The sequence below is a fragment of the Natrix helvetica genome (genome assembly GCF_964273705.1).
Source record: "Natrix helvetica genome assembly, chromosome: 6".
Lineage (NCBI taxonomy): Eukaryota > Metazoa > Chordata > Lepidosauria > Squamata > Natricidae > Natrix > Natrix helvetica.
In genome coordinates, this window is record NC_138553.1 from 22,278,435 (window position 1) to 22,305,340 (window position 26,906).

Below are 26,906 nucleotides of genomic sequence, written 5' to 3' on the forward strand. Positions count from 1 at the left end.
TTTTGTTTGCCAGCTGTGCTTCAACTCTAAGACATACGGTAGACTGATCTGACTCTTATCAGCTAAACTTACTACGCATGTCCACACATTCTTCCACCTTCTTTCATCATTATTATTTCACTTTCTTTGTCTTTTGTTCGCTTGCCAAGGTGGTAGGCAGGAACTCTGCCAAAATGTAATCATTTAGCTAGTAAGTTTTGTGTTTTCATTTTCTTTACAATAAAATGTGTTTCTTAGAATATATCTCCGGTTTATTTTGCTTAATTATCAAGTATACTTCAAGGAGAAGCCACGGTTCATCCCTCGTTAAATACAGGGCTGCATTTTACACCCTGACAAGGACACTAAGTGAGTTAGGGATTATTATTATTTTGTTTAAATAATGTACTTTATTGTTTTTTTAAAAAAATACAGTTTAATTACACCTTCTACCCAATATTCTAGTAGTACTGGCAGTACTGAAAATGGAACTTTTGTAAATTGTTTCATGTGGACCTGGGTTAGATTAAAAGGGCATATTTCAGAAGGCTTAAATAAGCCAACACATTGCAGAAATCAAACCTGAATGTAGTCACTTCTGACATTAACCTATTGAGGCAAAGTTGCTTGTGTCCTCTTTTTTCAGCAATATATGTCACCCGCTCCCTCTCAGCAATCTATACTGCATTCCCAGCAATATATTTGTCCACCCCCCTTTCAAATTTCTTCAGAAGAGAAAAGAAGAATGCAACAAGAATATTGTGGCTGTGCAGATTTTGTAAAATCTGCTTTCGAGAAAAGTAGCTAGTTCCTTTCTGTTTCTGTGAAAGCTGAGGTAATGAAAGCAGAATTGCAAGAAGCTGTTTTTTTGAAAAGCTGTATCTACAGAACAGGTACATTCTAAGGGAAAAGGAAGAAGAACTAGATAAGTAATCCTTTCAGAGGATTCTGGAGTACGAGGAATTCCTATTAATTTATTATTATACTAGCTGATAACCTGCCGTTGTCAGGGTATTTATTTATAGGGGGGAAATGTCTGGACCAAATGTAATTTCGAATGTTGGATTTTCCCCCTTACTAGAGGGAGCCCCCTTGTGGAATACTGTGAAGCCATTACCATGGCAACTATACTGTACAGTAGAAGACATTTTACAACAGTACAGTAGAAGCTACTTGAAGGCACAACAGGCTGTATCGTAACGGAACACCCCCCCTCCAAGAGGTGTTAGGGGTGTCTTACCCCACAATATTTGTTTCCACAGAGTAAGTCATCTGTGTACCAAGTATGGTTGAAATTGCTTGAGGTGTTCCAGAATTATGCTGGAACACACACACACACACAGCCATTTTTATATAGAGAGATTAAGTGTAATTAATTAGCATTCTGCTTTTTCCTACATTAAGATGCATCCTAAGAATTATACTATAGCTACAAGTGGTAAGAATCATTATCATCCTCACCATCATCATTATAATTATCAACATCTTAAATCAGCCAAGATGCTATTAATGAGACTCCCACATAAGACCATTTCTATAGCTAATTTGAGAAAACAGATGGAAGGAAACATATGAACCAGGAAAATATGTTTACAGTAGCTGGACTGCTGGTTGACCTGGTAAAACCACTGTGAAAATAATTATTTGATTAAAACAGCAGCTTTTAAATCATCATCATTATATCAGCACTGTGACTGCCTGTGAAATATCTATACGTTTTGCAGACATTTGGTTTGTAAAGCCTATTGTTTGTATAAGGCAGAAGAATGAAAAATGTTTTTCAGATAAGAGCCATCATAAATTTTAAATGAGTTTCATAAAAGCTACAATCAAATGTAAACTAGCCCAAACAGGGAATTTCTAAAACACACAGTTCCTCCTTGATTTTCCCACTGCTTCCTATCATGAAAATTGTCATGCAGATTAATAATTCATTGTTCTTGATTCAACCCTGGAGGAACATTGACTGCAGTGGCATTTCCATCTGAGTGGCTTTTTAAAAGCTTACCAAAAAAAAAAAATGGAGCTAAGAATTTGCTTGCTTTGTAAACCCACCAACACACATAGGTTATGGTTAATTTGGTTAATTGGCTTTTTTGCTGCAGATCAATGGAAAAGGAACCTAATGGAGATTTAAACCTAAGCAGTAACTGCTGAGGTGCATGGAGAATTTTGCCAACTCATTCAAACAAGGCATTTAGGAAGAAGCAAAATGCCTACAAATTATATGAGAGATAAGATTTCACTTTCAACCAGAGCCAGTTTTGCTATTAAACTTTGCAGATGTTTGGAGGCAGGCTGTGGTATAAATTGCCAGATAGAGGTGTGTCTGCCTCAATTACCTCCAAAGTAGTTTGATGTCCTCAGAAGCAGAACGAGACACTGACATGGTTTATAAAGATCCAATGACCACTTCCTCTTTTAGATTTGAGACCAGAATCCATTTTGATAGAGCGAATGAAACAGAGAGGCGCCATCTTTCTTTCCTCCTTTAGCAGAAAAAAATTATGGAATGACCTTCTTTCAAATTTGGCCTTCCTATGGTTGTTTCCCTCATCTATCTTTTTCTCAGCTTTCCTTTTCGTGATTGTTATGCAGCATAATCCTTGTAATAGAAGCAGATGGTGGGATTTAGGATGTCCTTATTTACATAGCCTGTTATGCTCTAATGTTTTTGTTTGGGTTTGCCTTACAATATCATATGAATATGACTACTTTGGGTTGTAAACTTGATTGGTATATAAATACATTCAGTTGTGACATAAGGTTAAGGTTCCCCTCGCACATATGTGCTGGTCGTTCCTGATTCAAGGGGGCAGTGCTCATCTCCGTTTCAAAGCCGAAGAGCCAGCGCTGTCCGAAGACGTCTCCGTGTTCATGTGGCCAGCATGACTAAACCCCAAAGGCGCACGGAACACTGTTACCTTCCCACCAAAGGTGGTTCCTATTTTTCTACTTGCATTTTTACATGCTTTCGAACTGCTAGGCTGGCAGAAGCTGGGATAAGTAATGGGAGCTCACTCCGTTACGTGGCACTAGTGATTCAAACCTGCCAAACTGCCGATCTTTCTGATCGACAAGCTCAGTGCCTTAGCCACTGAGCCACCACGTCCCCTTAAGTTGTGACATAATATACCACAATTAACTAGTAATATATGAATTTATTGAGGAAGAAATGGTGGTTGGTTAGACATTAAGATAATGTAATGTTTATAAGTCTTCTCTGAAAAACTATGAGAATAGCCTTGAGGAACAGGAGAAAGCTGTAGCCAAGGCATGGGTGAGATAAGAGTCCAAAACATCCACAACTTCTGAAGTTGTTCCACTGATTAATTGTTCTAACTGTCAGGACATTTAATCTAAAGTTCTAGGTTGCTTCTCTCTTTGATTAGTTTCCATCCATTGCTTCTTATCCTGATCTTCGGTTAGACACTTTCTTTCAGCCCCTAGAAAAAAATAGTGACAAACCACTGCTGAAAACCACTTACTAAGTGAACTACAGGTTTTTGCACGGTTTGTATTTGTCCTTTATGTGACATAAAGTTTGCTATTTCCATTTATGAAGAATTGTTTCCTGGATAATCAGACAGTGATTAAAAAGTCCAATGAACAGAAGAGATATGGCCCAAAGCTACTATGTCACAAGCAATAATGGAAGGGATTATTATCTACCATACCATAAAGTCAAGTTTTTTATTCTCTTGCAAAACTATGTTGGGCTAGAGTCAATCTGTGATTGCAGCAACAGTTGATTTTGTGATAAATGATTTCTCTTAGTTTAGTGCTGTTGCTGCACATTTCTATAATTCAATTATTGTGTAAACAAGCAAAATGAACAGTGTTCTACATGGGTGGCTTTCTTTCAGTGAAAAAAAGATATGGAAGGTATGAATCTATTCTATCTAGTCTTTGTTCTATTCTATTCTCTATTATATTTCCTTTCTCATCTGATCCGATCCTATCCATATCCCATCCTTTCCCCAACATATTTAAAAATGGAACATATGTTTAATTTATTTTATATTCCTACTACCTTGCCTATTCAATATGTTTGCTTGATATTGTATAGCAATATCCCACAGATTTGCTCCAGGAAGCAATCTATTTTCTCAATCATTTTCTCATACTAATATGTTATTGTTACTCAGAATTAAGAAGCTAAAACACTTTGGACTTTCCCAAATATATCAGTGCTTCCATCCCAACCTATGATCATAGCAACAAAAAAGCTAGGTTGTCTCTGAGTTTATCTGAGGAACTTGTTAGGTCACAAGAGGGATCTACTTTTTGTTTTACATGTTGACACTTTGTGGCCCTGAATGAAAAGTTTGAGGCGTCAGTGAAGACAAGGACAAAAACCTAGGTCAAATAGACATGTTTTAAAGAGCAATGAATGTAGCTCAGATATCAGAGTCTAAAGAAAATATGGCAGTCAAAAGAAGTTCCTATGATGAACCATTTGGTTGACTTTTATCAACTAAAATGAGTTGCACTTGAAATGTAACTGACTATAAAAAGCATCTTTGTACTTGGGCTTGTGATACAGGAAATTAAAAAGGAAGAACATGCAAAAAGAGAAACTAATGTTCTAAAATGCAAGCAGCTGATATTTCTTACCTCCCAATATGCTTTGGAACTGCAAGCTCCTCATTCCAAGGCATTAAGCATAATAAATACTGTATTTTTTGCACTATAAGACGCTCTGGACTGTAAGATGCGCATTAGCTTTAGAGGAGGAAAACAAGAAAAATAAAATCTGCCTCTGCCTCCCAGCATCCATCCGGTATTCATTTGGCTAGCATACTTGAAGCAAACAGACTGCCTCCTCCGTGTCTGCTGCCTCCACCGGGGAACACTGGAGCCTTCGTTGCCGAGCAGCTGATTGGCAGTTGGATCAGCCTCCCAGAATACTGCCGATCAACTGTTCTAGGTGGCTGGGATCACCACCGCCAGTTCGTCGCCACCTATTTGCCGCTGCCCATTTGCTGCCACCCAATCGCTGCCACCCATTCACCTCCGCCCGATCACTGCTGCCTGTTTTCTGCTGTCCATTCACTGCCGCCAATTGGCGGCGGCAAACGGCCGCTGCCTAGAATAGCATCTTATAGTGTGAAAAATACAGTACTTTGCACATTGAAATGCTGGGAATAAGCGGGAGCAATCTGTTGAAATAATAACTGCCTTTCATACATGATTGGATTCTTTTTCTAAGAATTGGAATGTCTAAAGTATTTATCACAATCAATACCACCCCCCCCAAAAAATAAGCTCATGCTCTTGGTTTTGAAACGTGTTGGGTTCTTAAAAATAAAAGCTATTTGTATTTGGAAAAGCTAGTTTATGGAAGAGCTAGATTGTCCTTTATTTTTTATTTTTTTTGGTCCCTCTCAGAAGCTTAAGAACTTAGTCTTGACTGCTGATTACCCCAGCTTATTATATTCCTCCAAGCCCCTTAAAGTGGACAGCTCATTTAACTTGGTCTTTTATCCCTGCCTTCCGGAAGTTTGGTGTGGACTTTGCTATCTTCTGCGATAGTACTGAGTACAACTGGCAACTATTTGAAGCACTCAGGGATTTTATAAATTCATTCAAGAAAAAAAATATTCAATTTTGTTTTCATAATTTCTATAACAAAAATGGGAGGGCCACTTTCCTTCTTTCTGCTAACATACTTCCCAACTCTGCAGGGATTTATTCCAAACAACTCCACCACAGACCACTAAAGCCAGAGTTCAGGGAGAACTAAGTGCATTTAAGCAATACTGAAATCAATGAAATTTCAGTACATCAGTTAAAATGCTTATACTCAATTGATTTCACTTAATTTTGCTTGGATTGTGCCCCAAGGCGAGACTTGAGTTATGGTTTTGAAGAACTTAATATCGTTTTTCCATAATATATATACATACAACTTTTGTTCATCTCTGCTTCAAAAATAAACCTGAACATATTTTTGAAGGTTGTATGAAAGTCCATGTGTGAGCAACATAGACTATTTTCAATTCCCTGAAAAGAAATATTGTTTTCTGCTTACAACCCACATCTAAGAAGGAAAGCCAATGTCTGAATAGTTCCTTGAAGAAGATTTCTATGGGGAATTTAGAGTACAAGATGGCAAACGAAATTTGTAAATATAGTGGATATAACAAAAACGAGGAGGAGGAGAATCGGTGGAATGCAATCATTTTAGGACTTGCCCTGGGACATGTTGGGCAGTAAACAAATTAAACAAATAAATTTTGGGATACAAACTTTATAGGAAAGACAAGGAATCATTGGTAGAAGCAGCTGACGTTATATCAAGGTGGGCATAAAATCTAATATACTAGAAAACATTGAAAGACCAAATTCCTTGTAGAATCATCATGATTGACAATATCTGGTCACAAATGTAAATTACTTCTTGGAATGTGCCTTGGAACTAAGCAGAGGTGGGGGGGAGAGACAAGTCTAGACTTAATTCTAAGTATTGGCAATGATCTGGTGCTAGTTGCAGCCAATAGTAGAACTGAACATAATACTGTCAGCATACACATGAATGAGAAATTCCCAGCACTGTGGAATACAATCACATTTGATTACAGAAGAGGAAACTTCTAAAAAAATGAGGGCATTGGTGAAAACAATACTGAAAAATTCAGGAAAACATTAGCATAGCATCCCAGTAATGTACAAGAATTTGTAAAACCTTAGTCAATTTTGTGAGGAAACAATCCAAGGGGGGGGGGGAATCTGCCTTTTCCAAAAGCTTGGCGTTTGACAACAGTCTTAAAGAAAACCATGGGACAATTTGTGTAAATAGATTGGAAAAAGAAAAATCAGGCAGGGAAGCAATTGGGTAGTGAAATAGTAACAGAATGAAATGATTCTTGAAGCGGATATGGAGACCTCAGAGAAGGCATGAAAGCATTTGTATTTAATAGAAAAGAGATTGTACTGAGCCAGGATTGATTTTTTTTTCTCAGAGAAGGGATCTAAACAATTAAAAGAAATGGGGATAAGAAGGGAAATTATGCCAGATGGTCTTCAGAGACTCTACTGTAATGGAGACCTGATAGCACCCAACCAAGGGTGGAAGAAAATTGAAATGCTACCTTCCCCTCTCATTGGGAGCTGTTCCTAAAGCATCAACATGGCAGAGCTGCCAATAAAGTAACAACCTTGACACAGGTGTGGGAGGAGAGAAATCTTTTTTGGAGCGCTGCAGTCACCAGTGAATGGAGAAGTACAGCAGATAAAAAAAGGCATTATTTTACTTCAGAGGGATGATAAAGTCCAGAGGGAGAAAAAAGCTACCACCTGGTCCAGGATCCAGTGCTTTTCTCTCTCTTGAGCCTGGGTCAATCTAATTGGGTATGATTTTTAAACAGAACCTGTGTCACTAAGAATTCTGAAAGAACTTAAATGTGAAATTTCCAGCAGAGCAAAATTTGTATCATCACTCAAATTAGGCTCTGTGCCAGAGAACAGGAAGGTAGCAGTGTGACACTAATTCTTAAAAAGAGATTCAAGGATGTTGCGGGAAATTATAGATCAATAGGTTTATAGTTCCAGTCAAGCCGGCAGAAACAGTAATTGAAAATATATATGTCCACTTTGCTGTAGGAAAATCAACATGGAAAAGAAAATCTGTCCCACTAACCTTTTGGAAGTTATCTGTAGCTCTGGGTTGAACTGTGAAGTCTTGGTGCTCCCTGAGCTTGGCTGTTTGCTTGCAGATGTTTCATTATCCCAGTAGGTAATGTGATGTTATTACCTAGTTGGATAATGAAACATCTGCAAGTAAACAAACTGGGCACAAAGGACTCCACCACACATGGGGATGTAGATAAGCCTGTTGACCTTACATATTTAGTTTTCAAAAAAGCTTTTAACAACGTTCTTCGTTGAAGGCTCATGAGTAAACTCAGTGCTCGTGGGATAAGAAGGCCACCTCTTTTGCAAATTGTTAACAAGTGGCTAACAGAAAACAAAGAATAGCAATAAATGAACAGACTTTTTCAATGGAAGAAAGAAGATTCCATAAAGATATGTCATGGCATCAGTGCTTTTAACTTGCTTGCAAATAATCTTGGATTAGGGGCAAGCAGTGAGTTAGTAAGGCCCTTAGGGTATAAAATAAAGACCTATTTCTTTAACTGGGTGGCTAACTAAAAGACAAATAAACACCATTTAAGTAAAGATAAACTAGTGCCCATTAGGATGAGAATCAGTAACTTTACATACACATTAATGGGGTCTGAATTATATCTAACCAGGAAAATGATTGGGGGGCACAATGGGAAAGCTCAGTTTACAGCAGCTACAAAGGCAATCCTCATGTTAGAAATCATTAAGAAAGAGAGTGGAAATTAAAAGGCTAACTTTTCTAATGCTCTTATTAAATCTATGACACGTTTACATCTGAAGCATTGGGCATAATGCTATGATAATTCTAGCCATAGGGGATAGATCCATCAACAGCTTCTAGTCTTGAAGCCTCAGTGTTCCTCCAAATGTTGGTTACCAGCAGAGGTGGGTTGCTCACGGTTTGACTGAACTTGTAGTAACAGCGGCGGGGGGCTCCACCCACCTGCCCAGACGCTTCTGCGCATGCATTGTGCATGTGAGCACATGCGGGAGCACGGCCGAACTGGTAGTAAAAAATTTGGCAATCCACCACTGGTGGCAAGGGAACAACAATTGGAGAGGAATATTTGTCTATAGCTAATCTTTGAAGTATGATCAGTCACTTAATGGCCATTTGAAGTTATGACGTCATCATCATCATTAGGTCCATTGGGCAGTGAGTGTTTTCCAGCAGTTTTCTTCATTCACAATGTTTTTGGCATCATCTCAAAGGACAGGAATAATCTTAAGATCTTCCTTAAGTGTTTGGAGCCATTTCAAAGTTATAGCAGCTGCACAACCACTGTGGTCATTCATTCATTCTTACAAAGTGACCACAGCAATGCTATGGAGTCCTCTGCCTCCCATCCCATTCCACCAGGACCCCACAGTGCTTGTGCCTCCTCCTCACGTACCTGTCACTCATCACCACTGCCTTTTTGAAGATCTCCAGCTCTTCCAAGATGTTCTCCTTCATGTTGGGGAAAGCAGACAAGACACACATCGCTGAGCTGCATAGCAGCAATTCAAAAGTGGCTGCCATTTCATCTCACCTGCACAAAATAGCATCCACTTCTGGGTCACCACTGCGCTGTCTGGGGACAAACTGTTTCATTTTGCTACCTTAATAAGGTTTGCACATTGCTGCAGGAGCTTTCAGGAGCTTTCTGCAGTGCTGTGAGACTTTGTTAAAGCAGCAAAATTGAGCAATTTGTCCCTGGGCCACATGGCAGCAACCTGGAAACAGCCACCATTTTGTCCTGCCCATTTGGAGGTGCATCAAAATGGCAGCTATGGGACAAACTGCTTAATTTCGCTGCCTTAACGAAGTCTGCAGAGGTGGTTCTGGGCCTGTGCTAGACTTCCAAGGGTCTCCCACAACCCTGAAGCATCTTGTGCTCTGTTTAACAATGTGTGTTTTTGTTTAACAGCTGCATCAGGAAAGTAGGGGCGAAGGTCATTTAAGCAAGGTTGTTTTGCTAAATGGCCATTGTGACATGTGGCCCTAATGGGCAGGCTCCATTAGGTTCGTATCTTCATGACGATCTGTATTTATTCTGCTTGCAAACAGTCCGGGGGCATCTGTTTGGTCACTGTGAGAAACTGAATCTTTGACCGAGGTGAATCACAGCCAGTAGAGCAGTTTTACGTTCCATGAAGATGGGAGCTAAGTTAATATGTAGTGACCAAGTAAAGCAAATAAAGAAATTAAAATTGGTGCAGTGTGTGTGTGTGTGTGTGGTTTTTAATTTTTTTTCCTTCCAAAATTATTTTTCCACTTCCATTGTTTTCAGTGTTTCTGTTTTTCTTTAAAGCAGTATTTCTCAACTTTGGCAAAGTTGAGATGTTTGGATGTCAGCTCCCAGAATTTCCCAGCCAGCATACTGTCTGGAGAATTCTGGGAGTTGACATCCAGACATCTCAACGGTGTTAAGGTTGAAAAACACTGCTTTAAAGCAAGTGCAGAGAGTAAAATCATTATGCCCCATTCCCATTGAGTATTCCTTCCCTCTGTATCTGTCAAAATCCCTACATCCATGTCATATACTACCCATGAATACACATAAAGGTAAATAAATGCTGGTTCAGTGGGCTCTTTGACAAAGTAGAAGAGGAAACATGTTTTATAGATCTTCTACCAAAACAAAGTTTCAGTGTGGAACTGGGTCAAGGGACTTGCCGCTCATATCATCCTCTCTGGAAGTTGATGCACTCATTGAAAGTCTAGAATCAATCTGAATATACTTTATAAAACCCCTTTATTACAGTCACAATAGCCTAAAAGAGACAAAGAACACATTCTAACGCCTGTAGAGTCCTGTCATATATTTATTTAATGCAGAATTAAATCCTAAGCTTCATTCTGCTGTCCTTACATCATTGGTAGTGGTAGCTGACCTATTCTCATCCTTATCTTCTATAGTCACTTGCATAATATTTGTATAACTGACATCTCTGTTTCCAGCTTTTCCTCTTCCTGCCTTGCTATCTTTAACCCGGGCAAGCTGTTGACTGGAATTGGATATATTTTTCTGGGAATCAGATCAGGCTTGCTAGAGATGTCCATTGAAATTGAATGACCAACAAATTCGAATGAATGCATGAATGAACAAAGAAACAGAAAAACAAATGAACTATTAGAACTCCTTAATGTTCTTTCCAACATGACTCCTTTGCCCCCTCTTTCCTGGGCATAATTTCAAAGGCTTTAATTAGGCATAGTTTTGCTATTTTGCTGAAATTAAGAAATGATGAAATCTGGATGGGGACATGCCAGGAACTTGCAGTATTGTTCAGAGTATATTTAATATTGTGACTTTGTACTGAATACAGTAGTCTTTGCCTCCCAGATGAAGCAAAATGTGGAGCCATGTTGATTCTGGGTTTTTGCTTAAAACATGTGGAGAAAAGAAACATTTACATAAGGGTGAGACTTGTTCATAACTTATTTTGTAAACAATTTAATTAGGCAATTGGCGTATAGCTGCAAATATAGTTGTCTTGTCCATTCTGATGAGAAATTTGCAATACTACCAGGTGGAATATGGTGCCCCTCCATAACAATTGCAGAAATATACTCCTTATAGGGGTGGGATCCAGTGGTTGGATACGCCCGTTACGCCCGGATACGGGCTTACCGATGCCTGCTGGGAGCACCAGATACTGTTCCGGTATGGTGCTCCGGAGGGCCCACCCACCCTCCTTACCTGTATTTGAGCTGATCAGGGCTTCAGCGCATGTACACGGAACGTACGGCACATGCGCGACTCTCCACCAAGCAGCTAGAGCGTTGCAGGTGGTAAGTATGCATGCATGTGTCCGTGCTGCACTCGTGGACACCTGGCCCCGTTGCACCGTACCAGTTGCACCGGGATCCGGAACCTACCACTGGTGGGAACCTACCAGTTTAACAACTGGTTCACTGAGTGCACGGTTTGTGAGCATGCACAGTTTACAGAGAAATCACCTTCCACATTACTGCTGGGGAGGAAAACAGCTGAGGCACGGCAATCCATTGTGCTGCGCCTATCCGCTAGGCTTCGGAAAAGGAAATATAGGTGAGTATAGTGCAGGGATGGGAAAGTCGGAGCGAACCAGTTTGCTCCCAGCTCATAGTCGGAGCTACCGGTTCACCCAAACCGATCCGAACCAATAGAATCCCACCTCTGCTCCTGTAGTATCAATCAATATCCTTTATTACCATCATTGACTAGAATTTAATGCTTTGATATTGTTTTTCCATTGTAAGCACTGTATCCAGCCCCCACCAAATTGCATTCCTATAACATTGCTATCTCAACCATTATGGACTATCCATAAAGGATGTTAAGAGACAATGCAGTTTATCAGGGAAATGGAGTGCAGGACTTGGAAATGGCTAAGTCAATTATTTCCTTAGAATTTAGACTGAATGCCCAGAATTGGTTTTGTTGAACACACACACACCCTTCCCCTGCCCAAGGAACTTTATGGATGGCCTTTCCTTCTAGCTGAGCCATGCCACTTAACCAGATGCAGAATCAAAGGGCAGTATGTTAAATATTTCTGCTCCTTTGTTTCTCACCATTCCCGTGTCAATAATCTGATAAAGTCCTTTGACCTATGTAATGAATTATTCCTTCACACTCTTATCTCATTTGCCCTTTCTCCTGCCTCTTGCCCTCTCTCTATTTCCTATCGTGATATCAGGAATGTAATTTGGAATATTTATTTTGCTCTTTTTAACTGTTATAACGATGCATAATCAACCTTGTTTGCATCTGGTATTTTTCCTGACAAATTACACAAGAGTTTCAAGAACTGAAAACAACTTAATGCCATAATGTACTTACCAATGCATGGCACACTGGACTAAAGGTTCATGTCAGCTTTAATAAATTGCTGTCAGAAAGATTTCTGCTGAAAGCAACTTAATATTTATTTATCAAATATTCCATGCGTAGGGCAAGAGCTGAATGGTGAGTTGAGCTGCAACTGGTGGTGAAAAATGTGAGATTGCAACATCTGTTAATGTAACATCTGTTAATGTTACCAATAATCTGTTAAGACAGATTATTGGTAAAAAGCTGAAACAGTAGACACAATCTAAGGAATCACAGATCCAGTTAGGATACTTCTAAATACTTTTTGGACTTATGCCTCTTGATCAGCTCATGCACATATATACATACTCCATTCAGGAGTGCCTATGAGCTATTTGGGATCTTGCAAGCATTTAGGAAAACCTGTATAAAAATAAAGCAAAATTAATGAATCTTATGAGAGCCAGTTTGGTGTAATGGTTAAGGCACCAGGCTAAAAATTGAATTCTAGTCCCACCTTAGATACAAATGGGTGGCCTTGGTCCAGTCACTCTCTCTTAGCCCTAGTACACTTTTGAAAAATCTTGTCAACAAAACTGCAGGGTCTAGTCCAGGCAGTCACCAGGAGTCACCACTGAAGGCACACACACAGCCAGAGGTGGTATTCAGCAGGTACTGACCAGTTCTGGAGAACCGGTAGCAGAAATTTTGAGTAGTTTGGAGAACCGGTAAATACCACCTCTGACTGGCACCACCCCCATCCTTTCTCTGCATCGTGAGTCCCAGCTGATTGGGAGGAAATGGGGATTTTGCGCTAATCTTCCCGTGGAGTGGGGAGGGAATGGAGATTTTACAGTATCCTTCCCCTGGAGTGGGGAGGGAATGGGGATTTTACAGTATCCTTCCCCTGGAGTGGGGAGGGAATGGAGATTTTACTGTATCCTTCCCCTGGAGTGGAGTTGGAATGGAGATTTTACAGTATCCTTACCCTGGAGTTGGAAGGGAATGGAGATTTTACAGTATCCTTCCCCCAGAGTCGGAAGGGAATGGAGATTTTACAGTATCTTTCCGCTGGAGTGGGGTTGGAATGGAGATTTTACAGTATCCTTCCCCCGGAGTGGGGTTGGAATGGAGATTTTACAGTATCCTTCCCCCGGAGTGGGAAGGGAATGGAGATTTTACAGTATTCTTCCCCTGGAGTGGGAAAGGAATGGAGATTTTACAGTATCCTTCCCCTGACACGCCCACCAAACCACGCCCACAGAACCAGTAGCAAAAAATTTTGAATATCACCACCCACACACCCACACCCACACACACACACACACACACACACACAAAATCTCATATCTTATAAATAGGCAAAGAGGCAAAAATACTTCGTTGCATCTAATATCAGCACAAATGGTATATGGAATATGTTCACCTAGTCAAAAAATGAGAGTCACCCTTAAAATTTATTCAATTTTAAATGGGTAAATGGAAAGGGGTCATAGCTTTATTAGGATCAGCCAAAAGACATGAAAACATATCCAGTTCTGATTCTTCCCCCCCCCCCTCCACCTCCTGTCAATAAACACCTTTGAATACTTTTTGTTTCATTTATATAACATGATTTTTGGGTCTCCCCCCCCCCCTCCACCAGAAGATTTTTTAAATCTAATGTACACACATCATAGTTTTCTCTGTAATATTGTTTCTCATTGTTTTTTAATAACTCCTGGGGTCTTTAGGAAATTGGACAGTGTTAACAATGTTTGTGTTTGACAAATATTTTAAAGTTTGTTTAAATCAACTTGGCCAATGGCAATAAGGAGAAACAATACAGTATTGGCAATAGTGGGGGGGGGGGAGAATAAAACAAAAGATTATAATGTTATACTACAATACATGATAGGAGAATATTATGGTATTGCAATATTTCTCGTGTCATATTGGAGAAAATAGAGAGGGATCTCACTTCTGTTGTCATCCAAAAATTCTATAAGACTATGTATCACTGAATATCTTGATTCCCTGGTGTATAAATTTTAATGGTAGGATCTGGAAACCCAGTTTAAATCAGTAGTTAGCTATAGAAACTCACTGGGATATATTTCTTTCAGTTCAGCTGAACATAAGGAATGTGAAAATGTAAATTGACTTGAGCTTTTGGAGGAAAGGCAGGATATGAATCTAACAAACAAATAGAATTATGGGGGATTGAAGGCTAGTGGGTCAGGTCACTCTCACTCATAAAGTCATAAAAAGTGATTGCTAAACAGAAAAAAAAACATGTGGGCAGATTCTAGGGAAGGCAGCTGAAAACAAGAGAATGTCATATGCATCGCTGAATCAGCACCAGCTTAATATTATTACAAAGGATTCTTTTAAAAGAATCCTTGTTTAAGGGAGGCGATATACACTACTAATTGAAAGAGGCAACATGTATCTAAGATATTAAGGGGTTATTTTCAATATTGGTTCCAAAGAAGCATACAGCCAAGAAAAAAGGCTTTGTCCTAATTCTAGATGCAGTCTAAGTTTAACAGAGGGTAACTGCAGAGTGTTTCTTGATCTATGTTTTGTGATAAATCACAATGTGGGTGTTTTTGCTTTGTTTTGTTTTTTAACCTAGCATAACATGGGTGAGTAATCTTGGGAGAGATTATGTGCCCTCCCCCAGGGCAGATAGTTTTTATGTAGGCTTTCTCCTCCAGGACTCAAGCCCATCTACCACGCATGTAGTGGCAAAATTCTGTGTTGCTGCAATGTCCATAAGAAAAAAAAAATGGTTACAGAATTATAGCTGTCAACTTGTACCAATTTTTTGGAGATGTCTCTAACAATTTTTGGAATATTATATTTACTCACATACTTATTGGCTTTTCACCCACGTAAACTAGGGAGTGACCCTAACAGTTTGAGAACATGTACTGTATTTTCTTAACAGGGATGTTATTATCCACTATTAATGTCATTACTATTTTTAAAAAATATATTGTAAAAAATGATGTCTGTTGCTGGTATATTCTTCTATGCCCTCCCCAAATGGCTAATCAGTCTATACACGAGTCATTGGTGGCCTGCAAGAGTGGCTTTAGTTTTGTCTAACAAACCAACATTAAAGGAAATTGTAGGTTAGTGTGATATGCAGCTGCAGGCTTGATTTATTGAGGATAACTGGGCATGATTTTTCCCCCACTTCGGTGTTAAGGATACTTGTAAAGATTTAGAATCTGATCCTAAATTCAAGCTGTTAGATTGCTTTTCAGAAAAAAAAGAAAATTGAAAGAAAAAATGGGATCTTCTCCAGACTGCATTTACTTTAGCCAGAAAGAAGAACTTCTGAACTTTATTTTAAGAGTTAGGCATCCCCCCCCCCCCCCCAAGACATGTATTTACATTTTCCTCATAGTTACATATTCAGCTCACAAAGCTTCTCACCACAATGCTGTAAAGTCATCAGGGAGAGTGGAATCAAGGGGGGGGGGCTGATCCACCCTGCCCACGTATCTGGCTCTTGTGATTTCCCATACCTGTTTTAGGTTCAAATGTTAGCCAAGCAACAACAATAACAATGGAGGGAAGTATGCAGTGGAGTACCCCAAGGCTCTGTTTTAGGCCCAGTAAACTTCAACATCTTCATCAATGATTTGGGTGAGGGAATAAATAGGAAATTCATCAAATTTGCAGATGACACCAAGCTGGCAGGAATAGCCAACATTCCAGAAGATAGGCTTAAGATACAGAAGGATCTTGACAAACTTGAACATTGGGCACTATCTAATAAAATGAAATTCAATGGTGAAAAGAGTAAGGTTCTACATTTAGGCAACAAAAATGGAATGCACAGGTACAGTATAGGTGATACCTTGCTCAGTAGTAGTAACTGTGAAAGGGATCTTGGAGTCCTAGTGGACAACCATTTAAATATGAGCAAGCAGTGTGCAGCAGCTGCCAAAAAAGCCAACACAGTTCTAGGCTAAATAAACAGAGGGATAGAATCAAGATCACGTGAAGTGTTAATACCACTTTATAATGCCTTGGTAAGACCACACTTGGAATACTGAATTCAGTTTTGGTCCCCATGATGTAGAAAAGATGTGGAGACTCTAGAAAGAGTGCAGAGAAGAGCAACAAAGATGATTAGGGGACTGGAGACTAAAACATATGAAGAACAGTCGCAGGAACTGGGTATGTTTAGCTTAAGAGAAAGAAGGACTAGGGGAGACGTGATAGCAGTGTTCCAATATCTCAGCGGTTGCCACAAAGAAGAGGGAGTCAAGCTATTCTCTAAGGCACCTGAGGGTAGAACAAGAAGCAATGGATGGAAACTAATCAAGGAGAGAAGCAACTTAGAACTGAGGAGAAATTTCCTGACAGTTAGAACAATTACTCAGTGGAACAACTTGCCTCCAGAAGTTGCGAATGCCCCAACACTGGAAGTCTTTAAGAAGATGTTGGATAGCCATTTATCTGAAACAGTATAGAGTTTCCTGCCTAGGCAGGGGGTAGGACTAGAAGACCTCCAAGGTCCCTTCCAACTCTGCTATTGTATTGTAATAAAACTTAATACAAAACCAAATCACTGATTCAATTCTGGGGAAGAAATGTGACATACGGACTGTCACTCTGCTTTTTTTAAAAAAAGGCTGGAAAATGTGGCTGTAATTACCTAGCAATGAAGAAAAGAGAGTTTGCTGACTTCTGTAGAAAAGACATGGAAGCAGTCAGAATACAGGTAGTCTTTGACTGGAAATCACAATGGAGCCCAAAATTTCTGTGAGGCAGTTGTTAACTGAATTTTGCTCCATTTTAGCAATAGCACTTAGCAATAGCATTTAGACTTATATACTGCTTTACAGTGCTTTACAACACTCTCTAAGCGGTTTAGAGAGTCAGCACATTGCCCCCAACAATTTTGGGTTCCCATTTTACCCCCCTCGGAAGGATGGAAGACTGAGTCAACCTTGAGCTTGGTGGGATTTGAATTGCCAAATGGCAGGCAGCCAGCAGCCAGCAGAAGTAGCCTGCAGTACTGCAGTCTAACCACTGCACCACCGTGGCCTTTCTAGACACCATTGTTGCTTGAATCACTGCAATTAAGTTAGTTACACGGTTAAGTGAATCTGGCTTCCTCATTGATTTTGCTTGTTAGAAGGCGGCAAAAAGTGATCAACTCCGGAAACTGCAACCGTCATAAATGTGAGTCAGTTGCCAAGTGTCTGAATTTTGATCATGGGACCATGAGGATGCTGCAATGGTCGTAAGTGTGAAAAATGGTCATAAGTAACTTTTTTCAGAGCCACTGTAAGTTCAAATGGTCACTAAATGAACTGTTGTAAGTTGAAGACTACCTGCAAATTATGTTCATCTAGCTCAGGGGTGTCAAACTCTGGCCTGTGGGGTGCTTAAATCTGACCCGCGGGACCGGCCTGGAAATAGCAAAGAACTGGCCCGTGGTGCCTCTGGCAGCCAAAACAGGCCATGGGCGCGCAAGGCTCCCCTGCACCCTGTTTTGGCCAGTAAAGTGCTGCAAGAGGCCGTCCAGCCCAAAATGGGGCGCAGGGAAGCTTGTGCAGCCCCTCTGCACCCCGTTTTGGCTTGAAAGGGCTGTAGAAGACATCCGTTGCATCTCCTCCCCCTTTAGCTGGCCCCCGGTGGAGAACTACGATGCTGATCTGGCCTGCCAAGAAATCCAGTTTGACACCCTGATCTAGCTAATAACTTGCTGTTCAACTAGTAGCTCCTTTTACCTCTGCAGAGCAGAGAGGTCTTGTGTCAAAAAATTAGGAGTATAGTAGTCAAATTTCTAACTATCACATTTTATGAAAAAGCGTAAACATCCATGAACCGCAGCTCACTTCAATAATCCCATATATTTATAGTTTTAAATATTTTCTTAGTTGGAAGAAGTACTACCAGACTCCTCGATTTTTAATTTCTTTTACAATATTCTTTACAGAAACCCAGAGACTTTCTTCAGCTGATGCTTGATACACGGATCCCGACCACTGACATCGTCATGGATCAGCCAGACAGAGTCAGTCAAGATGATTTCCCTGAAGCTCTGCCAAAAAAGCAGCAGATGTGGTTGACTGATGATGAGATAGCTGGACAAGCCTCCTTGTTCCTAATTGCTGGCTATGAAACCAGCAACAGCACACTTTCCTTTGGCAGTTACCTGCTGGCTACCTACCCCCAATGCCAGGAGAAGCTGCTGCAAGAGGTGGATGACTTCTTTTCAAAACATGTAAGTAGGCATCCTGACCGCCATTCTTGTTTTAGACAATGGGTGAGTGGTGAGAGAGAGGGGGGAGGCCTTGATAATGTGAGACAAACAGGATGGTTTAAAATAGCAATAGCACTTAGACTAATATACCACTTCACAGTGCTTTATAGTCCTCCCTAAGGGGTTTACAGAGTCAGCTACCTGCGGCTGCTGCTTTCTAGATAGCAATAGCACTTATATACTGCTTCATAATGCTTTTACAGCCCTCTATAAGCAGTTTACAGAGTCAGCATATTGCCCCCAACAATCTGGGTCCTCATTCTATCCACCTCGGAAGGATGGAAGGCTGAGTCAGCCTTGAACCTGGTGAGATTTGAACTTCCAAATTGCAGGCAACCGACAGGCAGCAGAAGTAGCCTGCAGTACAGCACGCTAACCACTGCGCCACTGTGGCTCAAATGACTAATATATAACAATGGTGGTGGTGGTGGTGGTGGTGGTGGTGGTGGTGGGGTGTGTGTGTGTGTGTTCCAGCATAAATCTGGAACGCCTTGAGCAATTTCAACTAAACTTGGTACACAGATGACTTACTCTCTGGAAACAAATACTGTGGGGGTAAGACATCCCTAACATCCCTCTGGGTGTGTGTTCTGTTAAGATACAGTCTGTTGTGCCTTAAAATAGCTTTTACTGTACTGCTGTAAAATGGCTTCTACTGTGCATGCAGTGGAGTTGTCATGGTAATGGCTTCACAGTACTCCACAAGGGATCTCCCTCTGGTAAGGGGGAAAATCCAACATTAGAAAGTACATTTGGTCCGGACATTTTCCCCCTGTAAATAAATACCCAGGCAACGCCAGGTTATCGACTAGTGACTAATAAAATTCATATTTCAGTCAAAATCAAAGCCATCTTGATGAGGGCAAATAAATGCCCTATTAGTGATCTTCATTGTAAACGAAGTAATGCAGCTGGATCAGTTTCAGATGAAGGGTCAGTGCAATCTAGATCTGTAAATGGAGAAGATGCTTTATACTATTTTCACAGGCCAGAAGTGTCTGTCTGTTTCTCAAGTGCATGCATTCTGTTGCAAATGCATAAACACTGTTCCATTGATCTGTTTGCTCTATCAACTGGCTAGGAGCAGTTCTCCATAAAAACCCTTCTCAGTTCTTTTAATGGATTCCAAATATTAAACTTGGGAGTCTTTTGCATCAGTGTAGACTCTGCCAGTGAGGTGAAATACATAATCTGTCCCTGCATTTTCCGTTTTTCCCAGTAGTTTTACTTATTTACTTACTTATTTACATCTTGTGTGTCAGAAATGACAGCCAGAATCCTCCAACCCCTAGGGATAGCAATAGCTCACAAACCCCAGCCACAATCTGCCAGGAATTATCCAGAACCAAAGACAAGATACAGAAGGATGAAATAAAAAATGCAATCTACAAAATCAACTGTAACTCATTGCAACCCAATTCTATGGGACAAAACATCACATCAATTAAAAACCAGGATCCACAAACACCAGCTGGCAGTCAAACGCCACGATCCCAAATCCTTACTTTCTATCCATACCAACACCAAACGGCACCAGTTTGATTGGAGCAACACAAAAATCATCGGCCACAGTACCACCCGCCATGCTGGGGAGTTCATCAAAGCCTGGCACTCCATAAGCAATTCCATCAATAGACACATTGACCTACAACCATCCTACAAACCCCTCAGAATCCAAATCAACTGCACAGCCAACCAGAGAGAGTACCAACTCTCAACCAACCCACGCAAGTCCATCCCCCCACCAGCAGTTCACCTCCCAAGGTCCCTGACTGATGTAACCTATCACAAGACCTGTCACAACACTCTCACTGATGACTCGCACATGACCCATCATAACACCCATCACAAGACCCTCACCTGTCACACCCACACCTGAAGCTGTTATAAACAGAAGAACACTGACATCCCCTAAACTCAGCTGAAGACGCTACCTAGCCTGGTAATGAAATGTTCGGAAACCAACCCACAAGCTCAGAGAATGAACCTTCACCCACATCCTATGCTTGAGCTACAGATATTCGCCACTATTGCAAGCCATTTCTAATATCATAAAAGGAAGAAAAAAAATACCCAATACTTTACTTTATTGATTATCCATTAACCCATATCAGGTACAATGTATAAAATACCGAACAATAATAAGACCGTGTGTTACAAAAAGTTAGAACTAAAAGTAAATGCAAATCAAATTTCTATATTATCCTTACAATTTAGCCCTGTCATATCCACATATGCAGTTCTGCACTATTTGATTCAGATAAAGGGCCATGCTATATGCAATATTTGGAAGCAAAACATTTAAAAGGGATTTGATTGTAATTAAATGTAAAGGCAAAGGAAAGAACCATTTCTTTTATTGTCCCAAAGATGCTTTTTCAAGAGGCAACTGGACTTTCTTTGTTTTTCCTTGAAGACCTTTTCACTTCTCATCTAAGAAAAACTTCAAGGAAAAACAAAGAAAATCCAGTTGCCTTTTGAAAAAGCACCTTTGGGACAACCGTGACCTGGATGATTGAGAATCTCCGTAGACTTTTCTTTTGTTCTGGCCTCACCATCTTTTCTAACTTTAATTCATCAGTTTTTGAAGTATGACATGTAGCATTCTATTCAACAACCCAGAAGCTCTTGATTCCCAAAAGTTGTATACTCTCATCTCTCATCTATGTCAATGACCATGAGTGGAGGAACATGTCTCCCTTCCTTCACTAAGCTTGTTACTGTCTGAGAACAAAAATATATTACAAGGCTGTTTCCCTACCCCTACTTCAGTGATACCTTGGTCAAATTCATACATAATGGTAAGCCATGATTTCATGTTATATGCACCAGCAGAGAGGCCACACACTCAAGCATCCTCGCCATCAGAATTTAGTCTGATTCACTGTAGGTTTCATACCATAGCAATTATAACCCCCAGATATATCCCTGGAACTCTATGGGGTTTATAGACAACAATGAAAACAAAGATTTTTGTGAATCATCCCCTCTATTTTAATCTATATACAGTATATAAAAGGCAAATACCACTCACTCATCACAAAATCTCCAGAACTGTAAAGCCTACAAACTTGAAATTTGGCACATATGTTCCTCTTGACTTCTAGGTGCTCGCTAAGAAAGGATTTGACCATCAGATCATTAGTATTTCTTATACACTAATTAACATGCTCTGATGCTAAGGAGTTCTACTCCCCCTCCCCATCTGAAAAGAACTCCATTCCAACTGCCAGTTGCCTTATATTAACACGCTCTGATGCTAAGGAGTTAGACATTCTACTCCCCCTCCCCACCTGAAAAGAACTCTGTTCCAACTGCCAGTTGCTCCACATTCCATTACCTCAGTTCAACCTGGCAGACGTTCCACTCCTTCACTCAGGAGCGATCTGTGGTTCCTTACAGTACTAAGCATTGGTACCTCACCAAGATGTCTATGCCTTCCACCTATGGAACTACTTCGAGAATCAAGATGGTGGCAGCGATATTCCCTTATGTGTTTCAGTCACCGACCACCACTGAGCCAACGGATTGAACCAGAGTGAACTGGATTTCTCCTGCATTGCCCAATCACATAGTTTCATTGCAAAGCACGGATATCCAGCTATCCTTTATATTTTAGGTTATTATTCAGTGAACCATTCAGCAACAAAAACAGCTTTTCTCTGACTATTAAAAGAAACCGAATGTCATACTTGGAGAGATGATCTTGTCAAGGAACCACCCAGGAACGATTGCATTTATTTAGTGACATCCATGTAGTCTCAAAGCACTTTACACCCAGAACTATAGAAGCTACAATTTTTGGAATCAATATGCTGCTGAAAAGTCTGCATGTATCAGGAGAGACTGCGGTGTAAACAGAGGTTGGAAGAAGAGTTGCAGAGGTGAAAGAGACTATTGTGCATTCACAGGCACACAACGAAAGCCAGTGCAGCAAATAGATATAATTTGCCTGTCCAAAACCAAAAACAGTAAAGTACTTTGATTTCTTTATATATGTTCTAAACTTTACAGCCTGTGTTGCAAGCAAAGGGGTTTTATAGAAAAACAAAACAAAACAAAATCACCGATTCTTTCCTAGGGAAAGCAATGCAAATCTCATTTTTTAAAAAGAAAGATCACTGTTTATAAAGCAACATTTAATATTTGCTTGAATCACTGGGAAGATTTCCATTTTAAGTGTGAAGATTGTCAAATTTCAGTAGTTCCTCTCATCAGATCAAAACAATGGGAATATACTCTGCCTGTCAAGATGAAGGATAAAGTCTCAAAGATGAGTTTTGACTGACAGATATTTCTATTATTCCCTTCACTTTTACTTACATAGCTGCCCACCTGCCATAGTTTTTGCTCTTTTCAGTGTTACTCAGCACACCCACTTAAAGTCTAGAAAATAAAGGGCATATGTAAATTTAGTTTAGCATTCAAAAAGATGAAACTTTATTAGAGAGGATATTGGATCATGAATAGAGTTTCTAAAATACATTCCAGCCAAATCCTGTATCCTCCACTTTAATGGCATTTTATAAGTTCAAAAAAAGATATTTTTGTATATAACTTAAGATCCCTGTCCTATCAATGAATCTTTGAGAATTGTGCACGGGATTTTAATTTTAACGCTTTCTCAGTTTTCAAAGCTGTGTGTGAAATTAGATATTTTAAGATATATTTTATAATAGTATTGTAGTTGTGTTTTTTTAGCCATAAGATTCTTTTGCCCCAAACTGTAAACTTTCTGATGATGTAGAAATCCTTTAGTCGTTTTAGGGGAATTCAAAATCTTTTGAAGATTTTGCTTTGAAGGAGAGAGTTATAAGCAGAAATATTCGTAGTAAATAGGATGTTTCATATTATAAGTCAGGCAAAGGATATTTCATACTAGTGACTTAGGCATCGTAATTATTACAATGATTGATCAGGTTAAATTGTTTTATGGATATATAGTGACAGTAACCACTGAATATTGCCTGTGTTTTCTGAAATACAGTGCAATTTCATATTTCTGTAAAGTCATTCCAGAATTAAATTTGAAAGGCTGGAAATCTTTAGACGATAAATGCTCAATCTGAACATTAGTTATTTTACACTTAAGAATAGGTCTCTTTAGTTTCTCCAAGTCCTGTACTTAATCATCGTATTCCTTAGGGATCTACAGACGTCTTTGGTCAAGGAAATGTAGACAGTTGAGTCTATAAGCATCAGTTATTCTGAAATGACATTTTCCGAGATTGGCAAAACCTCAACCTGTTGCAGCAGCTTTTTTCCTTGCAAAGCTATTTGTAAGTGTTAGAAACTTAGAAAAATGGTTGTTGCCTCTTTAAGCAATTGCCTTATTTATATTTTATTATGTGATTGCTATATAGACCACATCACCTGAACTGAAATTGTAGGAGATTTACAGAGTACAGATGATTGGAATTAAAACAAGAACAAGGAAGAAAAATGAAACCAATAACAATAACTTTGCCAAAACCCCATCCCTTGGAAACAAAAAAAGCCTATTATACACCAGAAGAAGTATAATCATAAACCAGTGTGCTGAAAAAGCCAGTTTTTCTTAAAGAGAAGAAGGAAGGAAGTTGGTCTGTTTTACCAAACCATAACTATTTAATTTCAAACAACATGTTAAATCAAAACCAAACAAGCCACATAATAAATCATGAACCAGCCTTGTGTGTTACAGAGGTAAATGACAAAATACAGCATGGGTAAGGAGAGAAAGTGTATTCTATCACCTAATCCCCCCTTCCCCACCCTAAATTATGCACATTCTATTTACAAAGTCTGAATACCAATGAGAATGCTTGTCTAATTTATTAAGAAATACTAAATCCCTAGAAGCGATGGCTAATGGAATTAAGCAACAATTTAATGTTGCTGTAGCTTAAAAAATGTTCCAGATTGTGTGAGTGTATAGTTATAAGTATATAGTCAGAATGGAATTTTTCCTCCAGGTATGTACATAAATTAGGGTAGCATTAATGGGAATCAAGAGTCCATTTATTTGTCAATAATTGTGCAAAGTGAAAGCTGAAATACCAGTTGCCGAAAGCATGGAAACTCATTTGTATGTAATGGTTATATAAAGCAGAACCTTCAATGAAGTGAAGAGAAACTTTGTTTGGCTTTGCATTTCTTGGTGTCCCCTACTTTCTGCAGCTGACCATACTGCTAGATTGAATTAGCACATTTTCTATGCATTGATTCATGCATTAGCTGAATGCAGTAGGAAACATTGGTAATATCTGATTGATATTAATATTAAATATTACAATTTCAGGTAGTCTCTAACCCCTTTTTGTAAGTTCCAGAGCAAAAAGAGGTGACTAAACACATAATTTCCCCTCTTCTAAAGAAAACCTATGTCCCAAACCCATTCCCACCCAACCCGCCCAATCCTTGAAAATACAGGATTCCTAACCTCAGTTCCGCATCGTTCCAAACATTATAGCAATAGCACTTAGGCTTATATACTGCTTCATAGTGCTTTTACAGCCCCCTCTAAGCAGTTTACAGAGTCAGCATATTGCCCCCAACAATCTGGGTCCTCATTTTATCCACCTCGGAAGGATGGAAGGCTGAGTCAGCCTTGAACCTGGTGAGATTTGAACTGCCAAATTGCAGGCAGCCTGCAGAAGTAGCCTGCAGTAGTGCACTCTAACCACTGCGCCACCTCAGCTCTTACCTTTATTATACCTTTTCGTTGTTCCCCACCACTCCCAAAATCACACACTCACTCTCCCCTTCCAAAAAAGGACTCCAACCATCAAATTACATATTTGTAATATACCCAATTTAACCTGATTAGGCGGGAACTGCTTTGCCATGGGCCCTTATAAATAGTAATAAATATTTTCATTCGAAACTACTTGAAACTAAAAGTCCGTAGAGATTCAGGTCATGATTGTCCTAAAGGTGTTTTTTTTTCAGGAGGCAACTGGACTGTCTTGTTTTTTCTTTTGAAGACATTTCGCTTCTCATCCAAGAAGCTTCTTCAGCCCTGACAGGATAATGAAATCCCACTATCCTGTCAGAGCTGAAGAAGCTTCTTGGATGAGAAGCAAAATGTCTTCAGAAGAAAAAACAAGAAAGCCTCCTAAAAAAAATCAACTTTGGGACTACTTGAAACTACTTTATAGCTAAGTCACAGCATTATCTGCACAAGGAATGGCTATAGGAAAACAATTGAACATCTGCTGCCTGTTAGAAGTTGGTCCTTGCTGAGGTTTGTTATATGCATCAGAGTGTTTGGGATTATCTTATGTTATGATTATCAAATATCCAGCTAGTTTTGCTCTCCCTCTGTTTGAATTTCCTTGACTTTAACATCTGTTTCCTTCTATTTCTGGGTTTCTCTTTCTATACTCTGACCCTAGAAATGGACTTTTCCTGTCACCATGATCAATTACATTGCCTTATATTTTAGGTTGGATGATTTGATCCAATCTTCAAAGGATGGGAATTCTTCTTTTATTGTTATTATTTATTTATTACAATTAATTAATGATGATCGATATCAAATAACATTATTAATATTAATTTATTTATTTATTAATGGTATTTATTACTGTTTATTAGAAGAATTCTTCTAATATTCTTTTAGTGTTTATTATGATTTTTTAATAGAGAATTGAGTGTATATGAAGGACATTTCACTATTAGCGCCTTTAAATATACAGGTAGTCCTCGACTTACAACAGTTCATTTAATGAACTGTTTAAAGTTGCAATGGCACTGAAAATAGTGAATTACGACTGTTTTTTATAGTTAACAACCATTGAAGTCTGAACCCCATTGAATAAAAGTCTGGCTTTCTCTGCCTGACAAGTCCCAAATAGGATTATATTGGCCCCCCTGGTGGTCATAATAACCCAAAAGATGCCACCATCCCCCTCTTTGTGCCATTTAGTAGCTCTTTGGAATTTCTATCCCAGTTCTGATGGAGCTTTGATAAAGATCTTCTGCAATTAGAAAACATTTCAGTAGATACAGGAATGACTAACTTTAAAGCGTTTGTCTAATTCAACAGGATTTTAATATTGAAGTTACTCTAGAATGATGTAAAAGCTGAAATTGAAAAAGTTTTAAAATTGCGTTGGTATATGCTAAGAAAATGTTTTCTTTTTGTTGGGAAGAAAATACTTCTTTTCCTCTTTCATACAGGGAAGTATGTATACATGATAAATTTAGATATTTCTTTTCCATTCTCTAATCAGAAAACTAGTTTCTTTGGCAAATTATGA

The 26,906-nt window shown here is 39.4% G+C and overlaps 1 protein-coding gene across 8 annotated transcripts in view; it reads left to right on the plus strand.

Moving 5' to 3' along the window:
* TBXAS1 (thromboxane A synthase 1) overlaps nucleotides 1–26,906 on the plus strand; it is a 252,198-nt gene that overhangs the window by 168,518 nt on the left and 56,774 nt on the right. For all 8 annotated transcript variants that reach the window (XM_081957166.1, XM_081957163.1, XM_081957168.1 and 5 more), the window contains one exon: nucleotides 18,337–18,624. In XM_081957166.1, the coding sequence (XP_081813292.1) occupies nucleotides 18,337–18,624 (288 nt within the window). The remainder of the gene's footprint in view (nucleotides 1–18,336; nucleotides 18,625–26,906) is intronic.